The sequence below is a fragment of the Pholcus phalangioides genome, unplaced genomic scaffold (assembly GCF_987345545.1).
Source record: "Pholcus phalangioides strain wild (caught in Gottingen) unplaced genomic scaffold, Ppha-v1.0 ptg000037l_1, whole genome shotgun sequence".
Classification (NCBI taxonomy): Eukaryota; Metazoa; Arthropoda; class Arachnida; order Araneae; family Pholcidae; genus Pholcus; species Pholcus phalangioides.
In genome coordinates, this window is record NW_028301624.1 from 3,073,288 (window position 1) to 3,091,204 (window position 17,917).

Sequence of the window (17,917 nt, forward strand, 5' to 3'; positions counted from 1 at the left end):
ATTCATTAATTTTTTTTTTCTTGTGGTCACGCATCTGGATAAACGAATGGTTCTAGGAATATGAAAAGTAAAAAATTAGCATTTTAGAATAAACCACTTCATGCAGACCTGGGCTTTTTGCCAATCTGAAGTGAAAGCTTGTGCTGATTTATGTAAAGCCATTACTAAGTAAAAAAACCTAGATTTTTTAACTTCATCAGGACTATTGGGAAAGAGATTTTTCTGGATGTTGTACAAATTACAAACCTTTGGAAGGAAAAGTTAGTTGTCTCTTCTGAGAATCCAACCAGAGTCTAAACTTTTCTTCCCAAAGGTTCGTATTAGTATAGCATCCCCCAACGTCTCTTTCCTAAGCTACTGTGGGCCGAGAAAATAACACTCCTCTATACTGTTGCCACCTGTGATCATTGCTGAAATAAAAAGAAGCTGCGATGTCTCTACTCAGTTCATCTTGCCACTAATATTTTTTTATGAGGAAAGAAGAGTTGTGTCTGTGGTGTATTGGTAAAAGTACTTGCCCAGTATACAAAAGGACTTGGGTTCAATTCCTGGAGCATTTTTTCTTTCCCAAAGGTTTTGTATCAGCATAACATCCAGAAAGTCTCTTTTTTTATGTATTGTCGGCTGACAGAATAACATTTCTCTATATCAGTGATTGTTATTCGTAATGTGCTTGTGCATTTTATCATTGATTGTTACACAGAATACTTTTGGTTTACAGAATAATAGTTTTTTAAAGTTATCATTAAAAAGTATAATGCTTTTCATTTAATTTTGTTTGATATTTCAGAAATACAAGGATGACAACTTCCGTCTGGAAACCACAGCATTTCTTGTCGAAAGGAAAGGGCTTACTTACAGGCTTGTGTGGACTGTTCATCAGATTAATCAGGATGGCATTTTCATCCGAGACATCGATGTCAGTAATATAATATCTCATAATACTTCTGCCTTGAGATTTCCTTCCAGATTCTTTGATGTTGGCTTGTACAAAGTCATATACAGTATCTATATTTTTGGTACGTAGACATCCATTTTATTTTATAGGTGATTTCTTAGACCAGAGAGTGGTTCCCAACTTGTGGGCACACCTCAGGAAGCTGGATGGGTCATTCAGGGATAGTCAAAAAATAATAAGCCATGGTGAAAAAAAAACTATCACAGGTTTCCCAGTGATCTGGAAAGTTAGGGAATTTTGACATTGCATCTCCTGAAGACCAAATTCTCAGTCAAAATAGAATGAACGAATCCAATGCTAATGCTTGTCTCCTGTGCAAGTTCTTTGATCGTGATTCGATGATCCTACATCACCAGAGTCCACACTTAGTCAATAACGATCTCATTTCTGGATTTTGAGGGCTTGCCAGTGCTTTACTCTCCATTGATGTGTTGCCATCTTTGAAGTGGTCGTATGACTTCTTTATTAGTGTGATACCCATTTCTTCCGAAGATATGTTGAATCTTGCTGATTGTTTGAGAATCATCAAGCTTCACACAAAGTTTATTTTCGGTACCATTGTTCAAGTTTTTTCCTGTCATTTTGTCAAAAATTAAAATGTGATAGTGCTCGCTTATACTTTCATATTCATCTGTTGTCGACTTTCAGCTTCTGCAGGCAGGAAAAAATTCAAGTATACACATTAGGATTGCCTACATATGGATGCCAAATCAGGCCCTCCTAGCTCCATTGGTTTATGCACAAAAAATTATGGTTGGATATTTTTTGAACAAACCTCATATTACCACTAAATCACACGCGAACCTTGTCCATATTTTTCTACAGAATTTCTAAAGAATAGGCACGCGTTGGAATGTGCATGTATTTGTGTGCAATTGTGAATCTACATGAAGTTTGTCTCTGTGAAACGATTGTTACGTGTTGCTCGTCAAGTGCTGCCATTTGGGTTCTGAATTCGGAAGCCATAGGCGGAGATTGACTTGGAAGTCTGGGGATGCAAGGTCATTAGTGCTGGGGGGGGCACAATGATGATGATGTCAGCTCATATATACATTAGATCAGTCGACTCCACCTTTGACGCTGCCCCCCCCCCGTATCTCTGCCCATGTTGGAAGCAGAAAAATTGCCTGGTCATTTTTTTTGTCTTGATGGCTTCATTTGATTGGGCAGAATATATATATATATATATATATAAGAAAGTGGACCTTTGGGTGTGAATTGTGCATAACGTTGCTCTATCACCATTTTATTGCTCAAATAATCACTCATATTTACATGCTATAGCATGAAAAATACTTTTTTTCTTCAATTAAACAGATAAGGAATTATTGAACATGGATAATCAAACTGCTGTGGATGTCCTATCTTGTTTTACATACCTGGAAATCATTCCTGCTGGTTTGAAACCATTGATCATCAAGGGAGGAGCATCATATATACTGAGAGGGATCAGCCAGATTGTTCTTCTGGAACCCGGAATGTACTCGGAAGATCCAAATGATCCTGATAATAAGGTTCACATATTCTTCCATATTGTCAAATCGGTTGATAACGTTATCACTTATTTCTCATGAAATTTGCTTATTGAATTAATTAGTTATATTATGAAATCGTTCTCTCGCTATATTTGTGTGTTGGTGTTTGCTTTTTTTTTAAGCTTAAATTTATAAGTATATTTTGGTTTATGAAATGGCAACTACTGCATACTTACATAATACGATGTATGTACAAAGCGTATTAAGTTTCTGTTTTGTAATATCATTTGATACACAATTTATCTCACATGAATGTTTTTCACAGAAATTTGGCGTAACTTGGAAATGCAGATGTCTGAGTATTGATAAACTAGAAGAAGAAAGTACAGAAGACTTATCTCATGTTGTAATAAAACAAAATCTATTTGATGATGCAGAAAAACCTGGTGCTTGTACCAAAAGTAAAATTTGTTTGTCAAACCTATACTGATGATCTGATTACACATGCTTTACACATTAAATTTCATATCAATTTGTTTCATATCAAATCTTTTTAAGACCATTGGGAGGAAATCGCAAATCTATAAAAAATTTATGAATTCAATATTTTTTAATTGCTACGGTAGGAGATGTATAATTAATCATGATTTAGAATCAGTAACAGTCTCAGAACACTATTCCTGTGAATTTTTTAACAGAGTTTAGCCACTGATTAATCTTGAAAACTGTTTGAATCGGTTTAAACATTTTCATTAACAAACTTTTGCTGGCTTGAAATAGCCAGCTATTGCCAAATACAGTAAAACCCCTCTTAACGGACACCCCTCAGAAGCGGTCACCCCTCCCCCTCTTTTATAGACACATTTTTTTGTCCCACCCTTGTCTGCAAAAGAGTGGTTTTACTGTATACCGTGAAAATATATGGTGAATATACTCTTCTGCAGTGTTTTCTAGACTTTTTTTACACCTCCCCATTCTTCAGGAATTTGATTTCTTCCTTGCCTTTCGATTCAAGCCAGTAAGAATCCTATATAATATTCCCATAGCCCTACCCCTGAATCATTTTATCACCCTCCTGATGGTGATATTGCCCACTTGAGGAAACACCACTATGGCCTGTTGATTGTTTTGAAGAGGTTAAATTGTGAAAAATGATTGTAATTCATGATAAAAATTACTAGATAGATATTGAGGTTGAAGATATGGTGTACAGCACCAGTAGGTAAGACTGTGATTCTATGATCTTCATAAACCAAACCCACTCCAGACGTGCCACTGAAAAGTAATTTCACCTGTAAAAGGTTGGGTTGGAATTTTATTACCTTTTCTCAAAAAACTACATACACATTCAAAATATTAGGTACATTACACAGAAACTTTTTTACATAATAAGTACTTTATGCAAACAATATATTACTTATATTACATAAGACACATCCAGCTCTCTCTGTGAAATCACCAATCATACAGCTGTGAATTGCCAAGTAATTTTCAGTGCAGAGACCCTCAGTCAGCTGTTTTTGTTCAAGGTGCTGTAAAAAGTCAATATTAAAGATGTAATGATGCATAAGTTTTGTATGCAATGTGCACATAAAATTTTCTAGTTTGGAGCACAGTGAAAAATTTTGAAAAAAAAGGTGTTTTTTTTTTCATCTTTTAATCTATTTAGAGATGTGAGGCGAGAACACTCCCTACATTAAAAAAAATACTAATTTTGTTTAAATTATGAAATATGATTCAGTTTCTATTTTGACAAACATTTAAAAGAAAACAATTTTTTGGCACAATGACAACTTTTAATTTGAGATATTCTCTCAGTCATGGTAACCTTTGAAGATGAAAAAAATTACTTACTAAATTCAGAGCGAAAAACAAAACCAAAGTTTATTGACAAAAGAAGTCATTCTTAAAATCACCTTCATTCTAAGAAGATACGTCAAGGGTGTGCACCTGGCAAATGAGAGAACGTAGGTTTGATTCCTCACAAAGGCATTTACTTTCCTGGAGTTGTTGTTGTCTTTGCATCAACTAGTTGTCAAAACTTTTGTAAGATATAGAACTGTTATTTTCTTCAACAGAAAGAACAAATTTTGTATCGCTAGAATTTCTGAAAGTTGTTCAATTCAGCCATGTTGGTTTTATTTTCTTGCTTTGAAAGATTAATATCATGGGCTACATTTCTAACATAACATAACTTTATTGATTAATTTAATTTTTACTTAATTTTAACATAACTTTATAAACATAAACTTTATTGTTTTCAACTTCTTTCTATTAACAATAAATTCATTTCTATAACATACAGAAATTTCTTGTTGTTGTAGCAATTTTAGAAGATAACTTTTGTCAAGTTCATTCCATTGCATATTTCTTTATCATTTTCTTTTCATTGCATATTCACTATGTAGCAGCACTAATATTTTCTGCAGACTGTAACATGGCTTTCCAAGAAAGTCCTATTTTTCTTGATATTCAGGAAATTTTGAAATTAATCCCACTAATGGCATACCTTCCATAGATAGTTTCCAAGCAAGTGATGAATGCATTCTGATTCATGTTCATCATTGCTTAAATTCACACTGTGGAAAATTTAGGATCCATAATATCTGAAGCATGATGAATTAGTTTGGTTTCAGTGTCATAGCTTTTATTTCTTTTTATACAGCATAAAGTATGATTTTCTTTTCATTGTTCAAGATTGCAATTAATGGGAGATTTTGTGCAGTTTTATTGATTTCAGAAAGAAATGATTCGACAACTATACTGATTATTAGATTCTAATATTTTGATACACTTCACAATGAGATAAACAAACCATGAATTTTTTAAACGTGCAGCTAAAGTATATCCTAATCTTGAATGTAAGAATTAATTACCATCGTAAATAATTAGAATCAGAGTGCCCATTGAGAATAGTTCAGTGACCTTTGAGAATGACGATGCTGAACTTGAATGTTTTGTACAGTCACTTTTGCTTGCAGAAAAAATCAAACAAAATATAGCTTTTTTACTAATGTAATCGGGTTACTATTGATTGTTTTCTTAATTTATTCCTAAACATGTTTTTTAGATATTGATTCAAAAGTCAAATCCTTAAAATGAAGTTATTTGTTATTGTAGCCCTTCCCCAGGAGAATATTCAAGAATATTCTCAATAGATTATATTACATCTCTACTTCTGTGTTTTGTTATTTCAGAGAAAAAAGTTTTGAAAGGTGATTACATTGAGCTGAACACCTCAGACTTCAATCACAATCCTGGTTTATACCAGATAACAATGACGATTCATAAAGATAAGCTTGAAGCTAGGAACTGGCTATTACTTAATGTTATAGAGGATATCCCACCTGGAATAATTCTTATGTAAGAAAATTCAGTATGAATTATTTCCCTCCCTCTAGATTTTTACTGTCAAAAATTGTTATTCCATTGGTTATCATTAATAAAAATAAACAAATGCATAATAAATTCATATTTTATTCCTACATCAATGCTTTTTATATTTGCAGGTGTGAGAAAACAGTTGCTTGTATAGTTATAGAAGGTGGATTCATTATTAGTCCAAGTAATTTCTTAGCGTTGAGGGCGGAGTGTGTTTCCGACTGTGGGGATGCAGAATTATCATACGCATTTGATGTGTATGGAGTTGAGATTCCTTCTTATGAAAAAATAGACATAGATTGGGAGAAATTTTCTATAAGTGAGTTTTATATTAATGCTTCTCTAGCTAAATGTATGCCATCATGTATTTGAGTGAACATTAGATATCCTGTTTTGCTTTCATAGTTGATCAGGATCGCCTGGGCATCAATCACACTCTATTTGCGACTTATCCCGACATAGAATATTACCATGTACAAGTCTCTGTCTATACTTCTGACTCAAGACCTAATGGAACTGCCAAGCTGTATCTGCACCTCAATAAACCGCCTATTGCTGGTGAATGTGAATTGGATAAAACTTCAGGACTTGCTGTAACTGAAACTTTTTCATTGAATTTTATTGGGTGGTCTGATCCAGAAGGACATCGAATTGCAGACTACAGTGTATATAGTGAGTTTCCGAGAAAAGATGTTTTAGCCTCTCATTTCTTCTTTCATTGGGTTTCATCACTGCTTGAGATGAAGTTTTTGTACAGTAAAACCCCTGTTTCACAAATGCTGACAGGGCAAAAAAAAAAAAAAAAAACACCAATCATCCATAAAAGAGGAGTGACCATAACCTTTTCAGACCTGAGCATTTATTTTATGGAATTTTCAAAATGTTTTTGCATTTTTGCTATTCAAAAAATATATTAAAAACACAAATGCCAGCAAATATTTATTTTTTTGAAGAAATTACTCACTTTGTTAAAAAATTTTCAGCCAAGACAACGCAGGGTATATTCATCTTCACACACAATTTTTTCCAGAACTTTATTACTGCTAAATTTTATGTAATCACACTTTTTCCAGAAGCACTTTCTCCTAGGAGCTATCTTAAAAAAAAACCCCTGGAAGTTCAACTTTAAGTGCTGCCCTCTGATGAAAACCCCCAAAGTTTATATTCACCATATTTCTAACTTAAAACTTGCACAATCATTTAAGTCAGGGCTTAATTGTCTGAGGTCAAAAGAAAAAGTTCTACAGTGGGAAAAAGCAACCCATACATTTGTAGCACCAGGGTCTGAAACCATTAGAACCTATAAAATGATTCCTCATTTGGAAATGAACGCAATTTTATTGACATAAATTGTAGATTATATGAGCAAAATTGATTCTGTACATACTTTTGTACAAATACACAGTTCATTTAACAATGGGAAAAAAAGTTTTCATGGAAATGCTGCCTCAGCTTCTTAGTAGTCACATGTTATTTTCATTCAGGAATCAAAACACATTTCGATATCAATCAGTTTTATAGGTTTATTATCTAATTTACATTCTTGAGTGAAAAAAAAATGTATTTTTCTACCTTGATAAAAACAAGAATATACTTTTTTAAAATACGAATTTATTACAATCCCTCCTAATAAGAAAAAATGTTACTGAATAGGTGTGTCTTTGAATTATCCAAAATAGCTAAAGATTAACTTTCAAAGCTGCATAAGCGGAGATTTTATTACGGGAGAAAGAGTATTCAAATGTTTTTGTCTACCATGGGTTCTAACCCAATGAAATGAATGATGAAAACAGTGACTGTATCTGATGATTAACGTTAAGCAGGGGTTTGAAATGTTTACTTTAAATGGGGTTTTTCCCAGAAAATTATTGTATTTGACCATAAAAGAAAAGTAACTGCATCTGGAGAGAGTATGACCGTTTAGATGGGTTTTACTGCATTAAAGAGTGTTTTATACCCATTATTAAAAAAAAGTTTCTTGCTCTGAATAAAAAGAATTTTAAACAATTTTATTACAGTTCGATATAATGGTTATTTGTACCATATTCATTATGGAGAAAAGAAAGAAGCTCCATTTGTATTACCATATGGAGAGATTGAGGTCATTTGTTCTGTTTCTGATGCTCTTGGATCCAAAGCTACTCTTACCATTGGTATGGTCGAAGTAAGTCTCTTCAGTTTTTAAATATATTTTTCGCTATTCAAGGCATTAATTTCATTCATTTAATTTTAAGTAATCTTCTAGATGGCAATATTCAACCTGTTTCTTGAAGATTGTTGCGCAATGTGCATTGAAGTGCTGAAGAGCCTTCAATTCTTGTGCTGGACATTGTTCTCATGATTGACAGCCCATAATCAACACCCCTATTTAAGTAGCATCCAAGGGTTAGCATTACTATGATATTTGGTTTTGAGCACATTTAGGAGTTGTCACACAGATGTTGTTCTTCCAATGATGACCATCGGAATTTTCTGCAATTTGAAATGTTTGAAACCTTTTCCTAGAATTTACTATTGTCTTCAACATTATGCATAAAGTTTTTCTTGTTTTATCTGATTGTTTAAATTATTGTGCTTATACAAAGAATGAATTTTTCAAATGAAAATAATCTGGGTATGCACACATAAGTTTGAATAATGTATTAGACTAACTATATAATACCCGACACTGCCCAGGTTTTCTTCAATTACTGGGAGGATTGAAAAAGTGACAAACCATTACGAAGGCATAAACTATTATACATATACTGACAGGATTAAAGAAGTGACAAACCATTGCAAAAGGCATGTGCATGTCAGAAATGCATTGCTAGGGAACTACAGTAACCAAAGTAAATATTCCGAAAGTGATTTGTGAGGCAGGGAAACCATTGTTGCCCAACAGTTTTTAACTCATTTCAAGCATTTGCCCAGCTCTGATGAACTTTTAAAGTAGCCTATGGTTCAATCCTGGTCCTGTTTGATATATATGAAAAATTTGGTGTCGATCGGTCTAAAATTATAGATTTGTATAAAGAACATATACATGCACACTTTCATATTTATGTATAAGATATAGACCCATGGCCTGGGGGCCACATTTGGTCCTAGGAGCATTTTGTTGAGGCCCACTGATTATTTTCAGAAAATGGTTGTGAAAATATTAAACAATGATTAATTCTGGAAATTAATAAAAAAAATAATTTTGGAATGGATGAAAGAAATAATTGCAGAAAAAAATTGATGAAAACTTGGAATTAATAAGAGATCTTTTTTTTTAAAACAAATAATTTCAGAATTAGTGAAAAAAAACCCTATATATCAATGAGAGAAGTAATTTCCAATAGAAATTATTTCACAATAAATAAAAGAGTAGTTGCATAATTATTGAAAGAAATTATTTTAAGATATATTTAGATAGAAAATAACTTTGGAATTGCAGAAATAAATAATTAAGGAATAATTACACATGATTTCAGATTAAAATTAATCTCAGAATTAAATAATTTAATCAGCATTTGATCAAAAGCTTTTTCAGAATTAGTGAAAAAATTATCTAAGAACTAATCAAAATTTTTAACTAATAAGAGAAATAACTTCAGAATGAAAGTCTACAATTATTTTTATCCCTGTTTAATTTGGGGCCCCACTGGCCCTCTTCCATTAAAATAACACTAAATTACATGAGTTGGTGGCCTGCATGTTTTGTGGGAAGTTTCAATTTTGCTTGCAGTGTCTGAATGGTTGAAGATCCCTGGTATTCATTATGCTTTGTTCAATGTTTCAGACAGCTATGCCATCAAACGAAGAGCTTATGCAGTGGGAAGAAGATGTCAACTTTGAATTCATCATAGCAGAGGGTCGTATGCCTTTGATGGCTCAGGCGATGGGATTTTCATCAATGCTTGATGCAGAGCTGCAGAAAGAAAATTATGAACCTAGTAATGTGTATATCTATTTTCATTTAGAGTAACTATTAAGGAAGGTATAATAATCATGAGCAAACAGTACTATTTGTTTTATTGCATGAAGAAAAAAAAGTGTCTACGGACCTGTTTGGCAATTACCGTATTTTGAGGAATAAGTGCTGCATGGCCATATGTGAGGTAGCATGGAAAAAGTTTTTAAATTCATTAGATGAATGTTTACAAGATGCATGTATGGTTAGGTAGTAGTATAGATGTCTAAATAAAAAACGGCTAGTAGGAATTTAAATTATACACATTCTAGTAAGACAAGCACAAGAAACCTTGGAAAAACTCTCATATGCAACACTGAAATGTAAGTGGTTTAATCAGCATAGTGAAGCGAGTTCAGTAATATTGTCGAAAAAACAACAACTCGTGAAAGAGTAAGTCAACACACCGTTTTTTCTAGAATAGTGTTGTTACATTATCAAAGTTTATTTTCCAAAGAACAAATCGCGCGTTCAAGGAAGTGAGGAGATTATTTCATGAGAAATTTAGAGAGAACAGTGAGCGTGCGCTATAGTTGACTTGACAAACCAGCAGTCTCATAAATGATCACACAATATTCCGAAAGGTTAGGCAAGGGAGGAAAAGCTACCATTAAGCTCTAGAAGTTCGGGAAGAGTACTTTGAACATTTAATTCAGTTTTGAAGCAAATAAATGAGTTTTAGGGGTTTTTTTTGTACTTTTTTCAAAAACTAACTTGCAGTTTTGTTTGGGACACCCTGTAGTAATGTGGAAAAAACAACATCCATATATATTTGAGGTTGAAGCAAGTGCATCATCAGCAGATCTGTCACATTTTTCCAGGGAAAAAAATCACTCTTCGGTGTAATTACTGTTTTCTGGCACAGTTGGCCCTGCTTAATCAGATAACGGAGAGATACCCCGCTTAAACAGATAAAATCCTTCTGCACCAAAGTTTCTCCCATAGAGACAATGTTAAAGTTCCTCGCTTAATATGATAATTTCTCAACGACTCCCTCCTCCCATGCTTAATCAAATATTATGCTTCACACGTCAACTGTTAATACACATCACATATCAACCGCTATAAACAATGTTTTTATTGAATGAAACACTTGGAGTTAATGGAAAAATATATTACTGAGTTAAAACTTAAAATAAAAAATAAATTTGAAATTAGGTATTGCCCCCCACCAAGTATTCAAATTGGCTTCAATAGGTATAATTAATTACTTTTTTTCTCTATTAAACCAATAGATGGTGCTAACTTTCCCAATGAAGATTAAAAATAAATTTTGTAATTAAATATAATTTTAATTTAATTTTTTTTTCTGATCTATTTGAGAAGCTTCATTTCATTAATATTGATCTTTCATCAATTTTCAATATACAAACCATACTAACCTTGTGAAATGGCAATTGAATTGTTCCTTTGCATAAATTGGATACCTCACTTAAACGGATATTGTGTGCTGCAATCATTGATATTCGATTAAGTGGGGCCGACTGTACTCTACAAACTATCTTGCTCCTTGTCATATTTTAATGCTGTTAGGAATGTCATTTTTATTTTTTTAATTTAAAGCTGATTGTTCTAGCTTTGATAACCATTTGGAATACCTGTATAGAAATTTCGAGTTCAATCCCAACTTTTTCAATAATAGATTTTTTTTATTACTTACTATGATCTCTGAATGAAGGAGTAAGCACTAATAAACATGTGATTAAACTTTATTTGCAGTATCAGAAGAGGTGAAAGGGATATTGAGCGCATACCAAAGTCTGCCTGGTATAGACTCGAGTTACTACACAATACAAGCCTGGGAAGAAATCGAGGCTTGGGTCAGAGATGAAAGAGCTGAAGTTTTATCAGATCAAGCTAAGGTGAGCTTGGGGATTACTTGCATACTCTATCACAGTGTTTCCTAACCTTTTTTCCTTGTGGCCCTCTTTTGAAACATGTTTTTTTCTCATGCCCCTCGGCACACAGGCTTATTTAGGGGCCTCCTAGTAATGAGATTAAGTACTATGGTTTTCAAAATTAAGTGTATAAGTAGAGGTAGGCAGATATTGTTATCCAGATAGGAGCCTTAGAACACTACTTTTTCCGGGGGGGGGGAGCATGCCTCTGTTGAAACTACCCGGCCCTTATCTTACCCCCCCCCCACTCCTCATTCAGTATAGAGGCTCTTTTTATATGATAATTTGGTTTTTTTCAGCAAATTTATAGTAAAGAAAATGTTTTTTCAATATAAAGTTGATCTGCAGACTTTTTGGCTAGAATCCATTGAGTCCTCTTGGTCATGGTTCTATTCAAAGTGATCTCAACAGCATGGGCTTCTTGGACAAAATGATCTCTGCAAGTGAAAGTACAAAGCTCTGTACTTATCTGGAAGTAAAAGCCACGTGCCCGCATTCTGGAGCACGGGAATCTTTAGCAGACCTTGAAACCAGACTTCTCACAAGCCCTTCCACAGTGAATTTACCATGTGAAAAAACAAAAAATGATGGTAATTGTCCCGGGCCGTAGGGCTGGAGCCCTGTCAGCCTCCCCTTGGAAGGAGGTGTGGTGAAACCTTACATATTTACAACTTATATTTGAAAATCTGAGTACCAGAAGTCATCACATAGGCTCATTATGGATATGTGGCCTATGGGATAAGGCTGGATGGGTCCCCAAAGATGTCTCTAGTTCTATTGAAGGTTCTGCTGAATTCTCAAAGTAATCATATATTTTGCCCCGCCTTATTTCACTTGAAAGCTTTATTTTTTTCGCACTTAAACTTTCCTTCTCAGCTGTCTGTGGCCATCTTAACCAATGTTATGGGCTCCCCTTCTACTTGATTTTCACCCATGGCTCCCTTAGAATATCCCAGTACCACAAGGGGACCATCTAGCCCTCGGTTGAGAACCACTGCTCCATCATAGCATGCATGTACTACAGCTGCTTCTGAATTGATTGATATGTCTTTTTTTCCTCTTCTCATTTCATAAAAAATACAAAGTATAACAAAAGAAATAATTTGAAATCTTTGTTTCTTGCATGGTTTTAATTTTGCTATATTACACATTCTCTATTATATACTTAACTTAAATGCATTCATCCATCAGGAAACTGAACGGCTGTTAGACATAATTTCATTGCTGCCTTTTGAAGTCATAGCAGACACTGAAGTTTATGGCATTGCAGTCAGTGCTCTCTCGCAGTCAAAACCATTGAATCACGCAAGCAAGGTTTGAGCTATTTCTTGAAATTAATTATTATTTTTTTATATTCTTGGTATTTCGCTGCTTTCACAGCAATTAATTATTATTTTTTCATATTTTAGTAATATGTATACTGTGTACTGGAGAGGGCAGGGCCGGTGCCAGACTTGAGGTGACGAAGTGGTTGCCTAGAGGTGACATGTTTACAGGGGCGGCATTTTTTATGACAATGTTTTCACTTTTGCAGATTTTTGCACATCGAAACCCTTTTGGAGGGAAAGCGTGAGTGGGTAAATGAACTCAAGTGAATACAATAGTACTGAAATACTATTCAACTTAATATACCTGATTTTCCTGCACTTCCAAAGAATGTAGTCGGTTTCTACAGATGGGCAGGACAGTCATACTATACCTTTTCTAGTTACCTCCATCCTTTGGAAAGACTGAAAATTGCAGGGTGCATATGGTTCTTCAGGTTTAGGTCTCTACAGAAGTTAATTTCTGGAAAAAAAAATAGGTTTCTTCTCTTCTTTGTAAAGGATCTTTTCACTCTTTAACACAACCTTTTTCCAAATTGGCTTTCCTTTCTTTGGCCAAATCCCTCAGCAAGTTTGGAATACTTGTTCATCTTCCAACAAATGCCCCTTTCAGCCAACACCATGTTAGAAATATCTCTAGCGTAGTGCTGTGTTTCTGCTGTGGAATGTTTTGACTGCTGGTTTTGACTGCTGGCCGCTGTGGTGGTCGAGTGGTTATAGTGACGGACTCGCGATGCGAGGATCCGGGTTCGAACCCCACAGTGGTGGTCAGCTGAAGTTGGTTTTCTGTGGTTCCCAACTTCAAGGCGCAAATGCGAGCCGATCTCCCCGTTAAAAAGTCTCGCCACAGAGAGCAACAGTCCTACAACGAAAAATCATTCAATCATAACACTTCACTCATAGTTTGAAAAACTGGGGGCAGATGGCAGCACTACACATAACAAGCATTACAGAGAAACAAAAAAAAAACTTCACTTCAGGTTTCACTACACGTACACGCACATTCCCGCATGTACCGATTCGTTGGGGGTTCCGCGGGGGGTTGTGGGCGGGGTGCATGCGTGGTGTAGCAGTAGTAGGTAGGGTAAAAAAGGGCTCGGGGATCCATGATGTTCTTAAGTCAGCCACCTCGTTGGGCAATTTGCCTGTTGTGGCGTTGTACTTGTATTTGTATTTTTGCATATCAGTGGTTCTGAAAGTGCACATTGTGGCTCCTAGGCGCATTGTCAATCTTTGTCAGGGGTGTCCCGGTGAGCTTGTGATATTCATATGTCTCTGTTCGTTGCTTCAAAGTGGTTCTTTGTTAGACTATTCTGGGGAGCTTTGGATGAACATTGACTTAGGCAAGGAAGCCATGGGTGAGAAAAGTTTGAGAATCACTGCTTTCTCAAACTTTATCTGTTCTCATTGATTCTGTTATCAGAATCATTGGACAGACTCCTCTTCTTGTGAACAAAGTGCCATAGAAAATCACTAGATTCATGTCATTTTTTTTGTTGCTGTCTTCACGATGCTTCAAAAATAATATTATATTTTGCTTGTTTTGAACCGACTTATTCCCTTATTGTAATTTGACAGCCCAAAATATCACCAGAAACAATGAGGCACTTTATTAGTGCAAAGTTTATCTCAGATGAAGAACATCTAAATTTTTTTGGGGTTATTTATTGTCTGAGGGATTAGATAGTGTTTCTGAAAGTGTGTGCAGTTGCTCCTAGGGATGTCACATCAAACTATTGACACTGATGATTGCCTATTTAGTGCTTTGAAGTGACTCTTTTTTTTAGACTATTCCGGAGAGCCATGGATAAATGTTGTCTCGACAAGGGCGACACAGTTAGCAAACGTTTGAGAATTATCGCTTTAAATCATCACCCACCCCCTCCCCACACCTTGGAAACCACTGTATCCGGTAAAATACATGAAGAAAGAAAACTTTTTTCTGATAGCTGTATCCAAAGGGTGGCAAAAAATTATTTACCTCAGGCAGCAAAATTTCTAGGACAGCCCTGGAAGAGGGGTATAACATGAAAAAAACAGTGTTTTTTTTTAAAAATTAGCATTGGCTTTTTTCAAGGATTAATCATAATTATGTCCCCTAACAATGAAGCATTTGTAGAATTGTTGAACAATTGTTTTATTTTTTACCCCAGGTATCATTGAACAACTTGCTTTCCTCCATGTTTTCATCATCATCAGCAGATTCAGTCCCTCATCCAGTGGACAGGGTTGTGGCTAATACAATTGTTACTAACACAATGAACTGCCTTGTGAACGTGAGTGTGCTTTACACATAGTTCTTCATGATCTCAAACTGTTTTGTTTATGAACTTTGTTCTGATTCTCAAGTGATAAAAAATTGCAGCTATAATTGACAGCCCATGTGCTTTATTGTTGTAATATCATGTGAATCTGTATGTGGCACACTTTGGTGTAAACAGTTACACAAATTGTTGAAGATCACATCACATATTCGAATGCCAGTCTCATACATGAAAATTTTGACATCACATATGTGTGTTACGCTATTGGAGAATGTGCTAGAGTTTAATACCATAAGTATTCATTATTTTGATAACTCAGAAAAAAAAGCTGCAGGTAATAACATGCAGCTGTATTTAATCCACATCCAGAAATCATGATTGTTTTTTTTTACAGATAATATACAGATTATACAGGATGATTATAAATATATTTGCAACAGTTTATGTGGTGCTCATCTGAGTGACAATTTTTTAAATTAGCCAATAGTTATAAAATTAGTTATAAATATACTGACACTACTCAGACATATGTAGTTATACATACATTCTGATGGAGATATTTTGATGAAACTTGGTATTTATAGGATATATGGACCATGGGGGAAAAGAAAGATTCAATAAAAAATAGTTAAATTTTTTACCACCAGGTGAAAAAGTGGCGCTTTTGATCGCATTTACATGTTTCCCATGGTCCAAATAACATATGCATATAAGTTTCAATGAAATACGTCCACCCCAACGGGCGCTACATATAACTGTGATATAAAAATGCCACTTTTTCACTTGTTGGCCAAAAATTTAACTCTTTTTTTAGTGAGTCTTTCTTTTTCCCATGGTCCATATAACCTTTTTACTAAGTTTCATCAAAATACCTCCATTAGAAAATGGGTGCTACATATGTCTGAGTAGTGTCAGATTATTTGTAACCCCTGTATGCGGGAAACAGCAGTATACTCGTATTTGGTCATATTGAACACATTTAATAATATTTATATTCAATTCTTTGAATAATAGAATTACCAATAAAAAAATCAAAGATTTTTATTCATTGAATTACATACATTTTCTGAGTTGTCAGGCCATGGTCTAAGAAATACAACTCCTGTTTTTTTATCGTTCGATTATAGACTATTTCTGAAGAGATGATCGCCGGAGATTTTTTGGCAGATGAGTTGGAAGAAGCATTTGAATTCATGAAACACAACTCCACTTTACCCAATTTCTTCATAACATATGGTGAGCCTATGAGTTTTTGACATTAGGAATGAAATCTATATGGAAATTAAGAATATCACGTGCAGAAAAAAGGTGGGGACTTTTGAAGACTTTTTATCAGAATGAAATTACTGAATTTTACTACAGCAACTTGTCTGTAGAGGTTTATGGAAATTTTGTCCCTAGCACGTTTTGTCCTCAGAAATTTCTTTCCTGATATTCCACCTCGGACATGTCCCCTGTCCTGATTGTATAAGCAATCAAGTGAGTGTGGTCACGAACTTGATCACTCATATAATCACTCACTTGATCATTCATATGGTCATTCACTCAACCATACAGTTACTTACGTTTTCTCATATGGTCACTCACGTTTTCTCATATGGTCACTCACGTTTTCTCATATGGTAACTCACTTGGTCCTTCATGGGGTCATTCACTTGGTTCTTCATGTGGTCATTCACTTGCCTATTCATACAGTTACTCACTTGGTCACTTGTACAGCCACTCACCCATACAGTCATTTACACTCATTTGATTCCCCGATCACTCACCTACTCACTTGGATACTCACACAGTCAATTACAAACTCAGTCTCTCACTCACTTATATGGTCACTCATATGCTCATTCACCAACTTACATGGCCACTCGCCCAATCACTTGGTCACTCACATAGTCAGTCACTTACTTGGCCACTCATATGGTCAGGGTGGGCAAAAATGTCTGGGGCAGAATTCCCAGAGCGAAATGTATCAGGACAAAACGCACAAAGGCAAAATGTGAGGGATGAAATGTCAGGGCCGAAATTTTGGAGGCAAAATTTTCGGATCCTGTCTGCATTGAGAGGGTTTTTTTTGCGAGGGAAGGGGTTACTACATAAAAGGATAACTCAAACTTCCCACCCACAAAACAAAGGACTGTCTTTGTTTTGTGGTAAAGTAGCAGAAAAGAGCAAGAAGCCTGTCTTCAAACTGTTGCAAAACCTTTTCTCAATTAATTGTTGTAAAAATATTGACTATGATTCTGCATTCATGTTATCCAAATCAAATGAGAATGGTTAAATTTCAGAAAAAATTATTTTCTATCTTAAAATCCAAAGACATCTCTTGAAGATGTCAAGCTGCTAGAGTTTGAGAGTGAATACAAGTATATTGCAGCAGCTTCTAACTCCACACTCTGTGCTACTGTTCGGAATCCATAATTAAACTGTAGGTGCCAGTCTTATTAGTCGAGCAGTCCGAAGCTTACAGAAATTCCTCTCTTGAAACTGAAATAGTCTAATTAGCCCTTTTGTGCAAAAAATGACCATGGTGCGACAGAATAGAAATGATAAAATTATTTTTTTACATTCTAAACAAATTTGAATTACTGCATTAACAATGCCTAAATATTAAAGTTGGTTTTTCCCCATTTTCAGATTTCTTCCTCTGACTTTCCAAGTTGCTGAGAACTCTTTTAATAC

General features: G+C 34.8%; 1 protein-coding gene across 1 annotated transcript in view; it reads left to right on the forward strand.

The window, feature by feature from the left end:
* Positions 1-17,917, forward strand: part of LOC149065916 (uncharacterized) — a 49,596-nt gene that overhangs the window by 4,464 nt on the left and 27,215 nt on the right. Inside the window, exons 7-18 of the mRNA XM_089253324.1 lie at positions 791-923; positions 2,276-2,472; positions 2,759-2,894; positions 5,631-5,796; positions 5,943-6,133; positions 6,220-6,486; positions 7,833-7,978; positions 9,581-9,734; positions 11,471-11,613; positions 12,841-12,963; positions 15,128-15,250; positions 16,366-16,474. Coding sequence (XP_089109450.1) covers positions 791-923; positions 2,276-2,472; positions 2,759-2,894; positions 5,631-5,796; positions 5,943-6,133; positions 6,220-6,486; positions 7,833-7,978; positions 9,581-9,734; positions 11,471-11,613; positions 12,841-12,963; positions 15,128-15,250; positions 16,366-16,474 — 1,888 coding nt within the window. The remainder of the gene's footprint in view (positions 1-790; positions 924-2,275; positions 2,473-2,758; positions 2,895-5,630; positions 5,797-5,942; positions 6,134-6,219; positions 6,487-7,832; positions 7,979-9,580; positions 9,735-11,470; positions 11,614-12,840; positions 12,964-15,127; positions 15,251-16,365; positions 16,475-17,917) is intronic.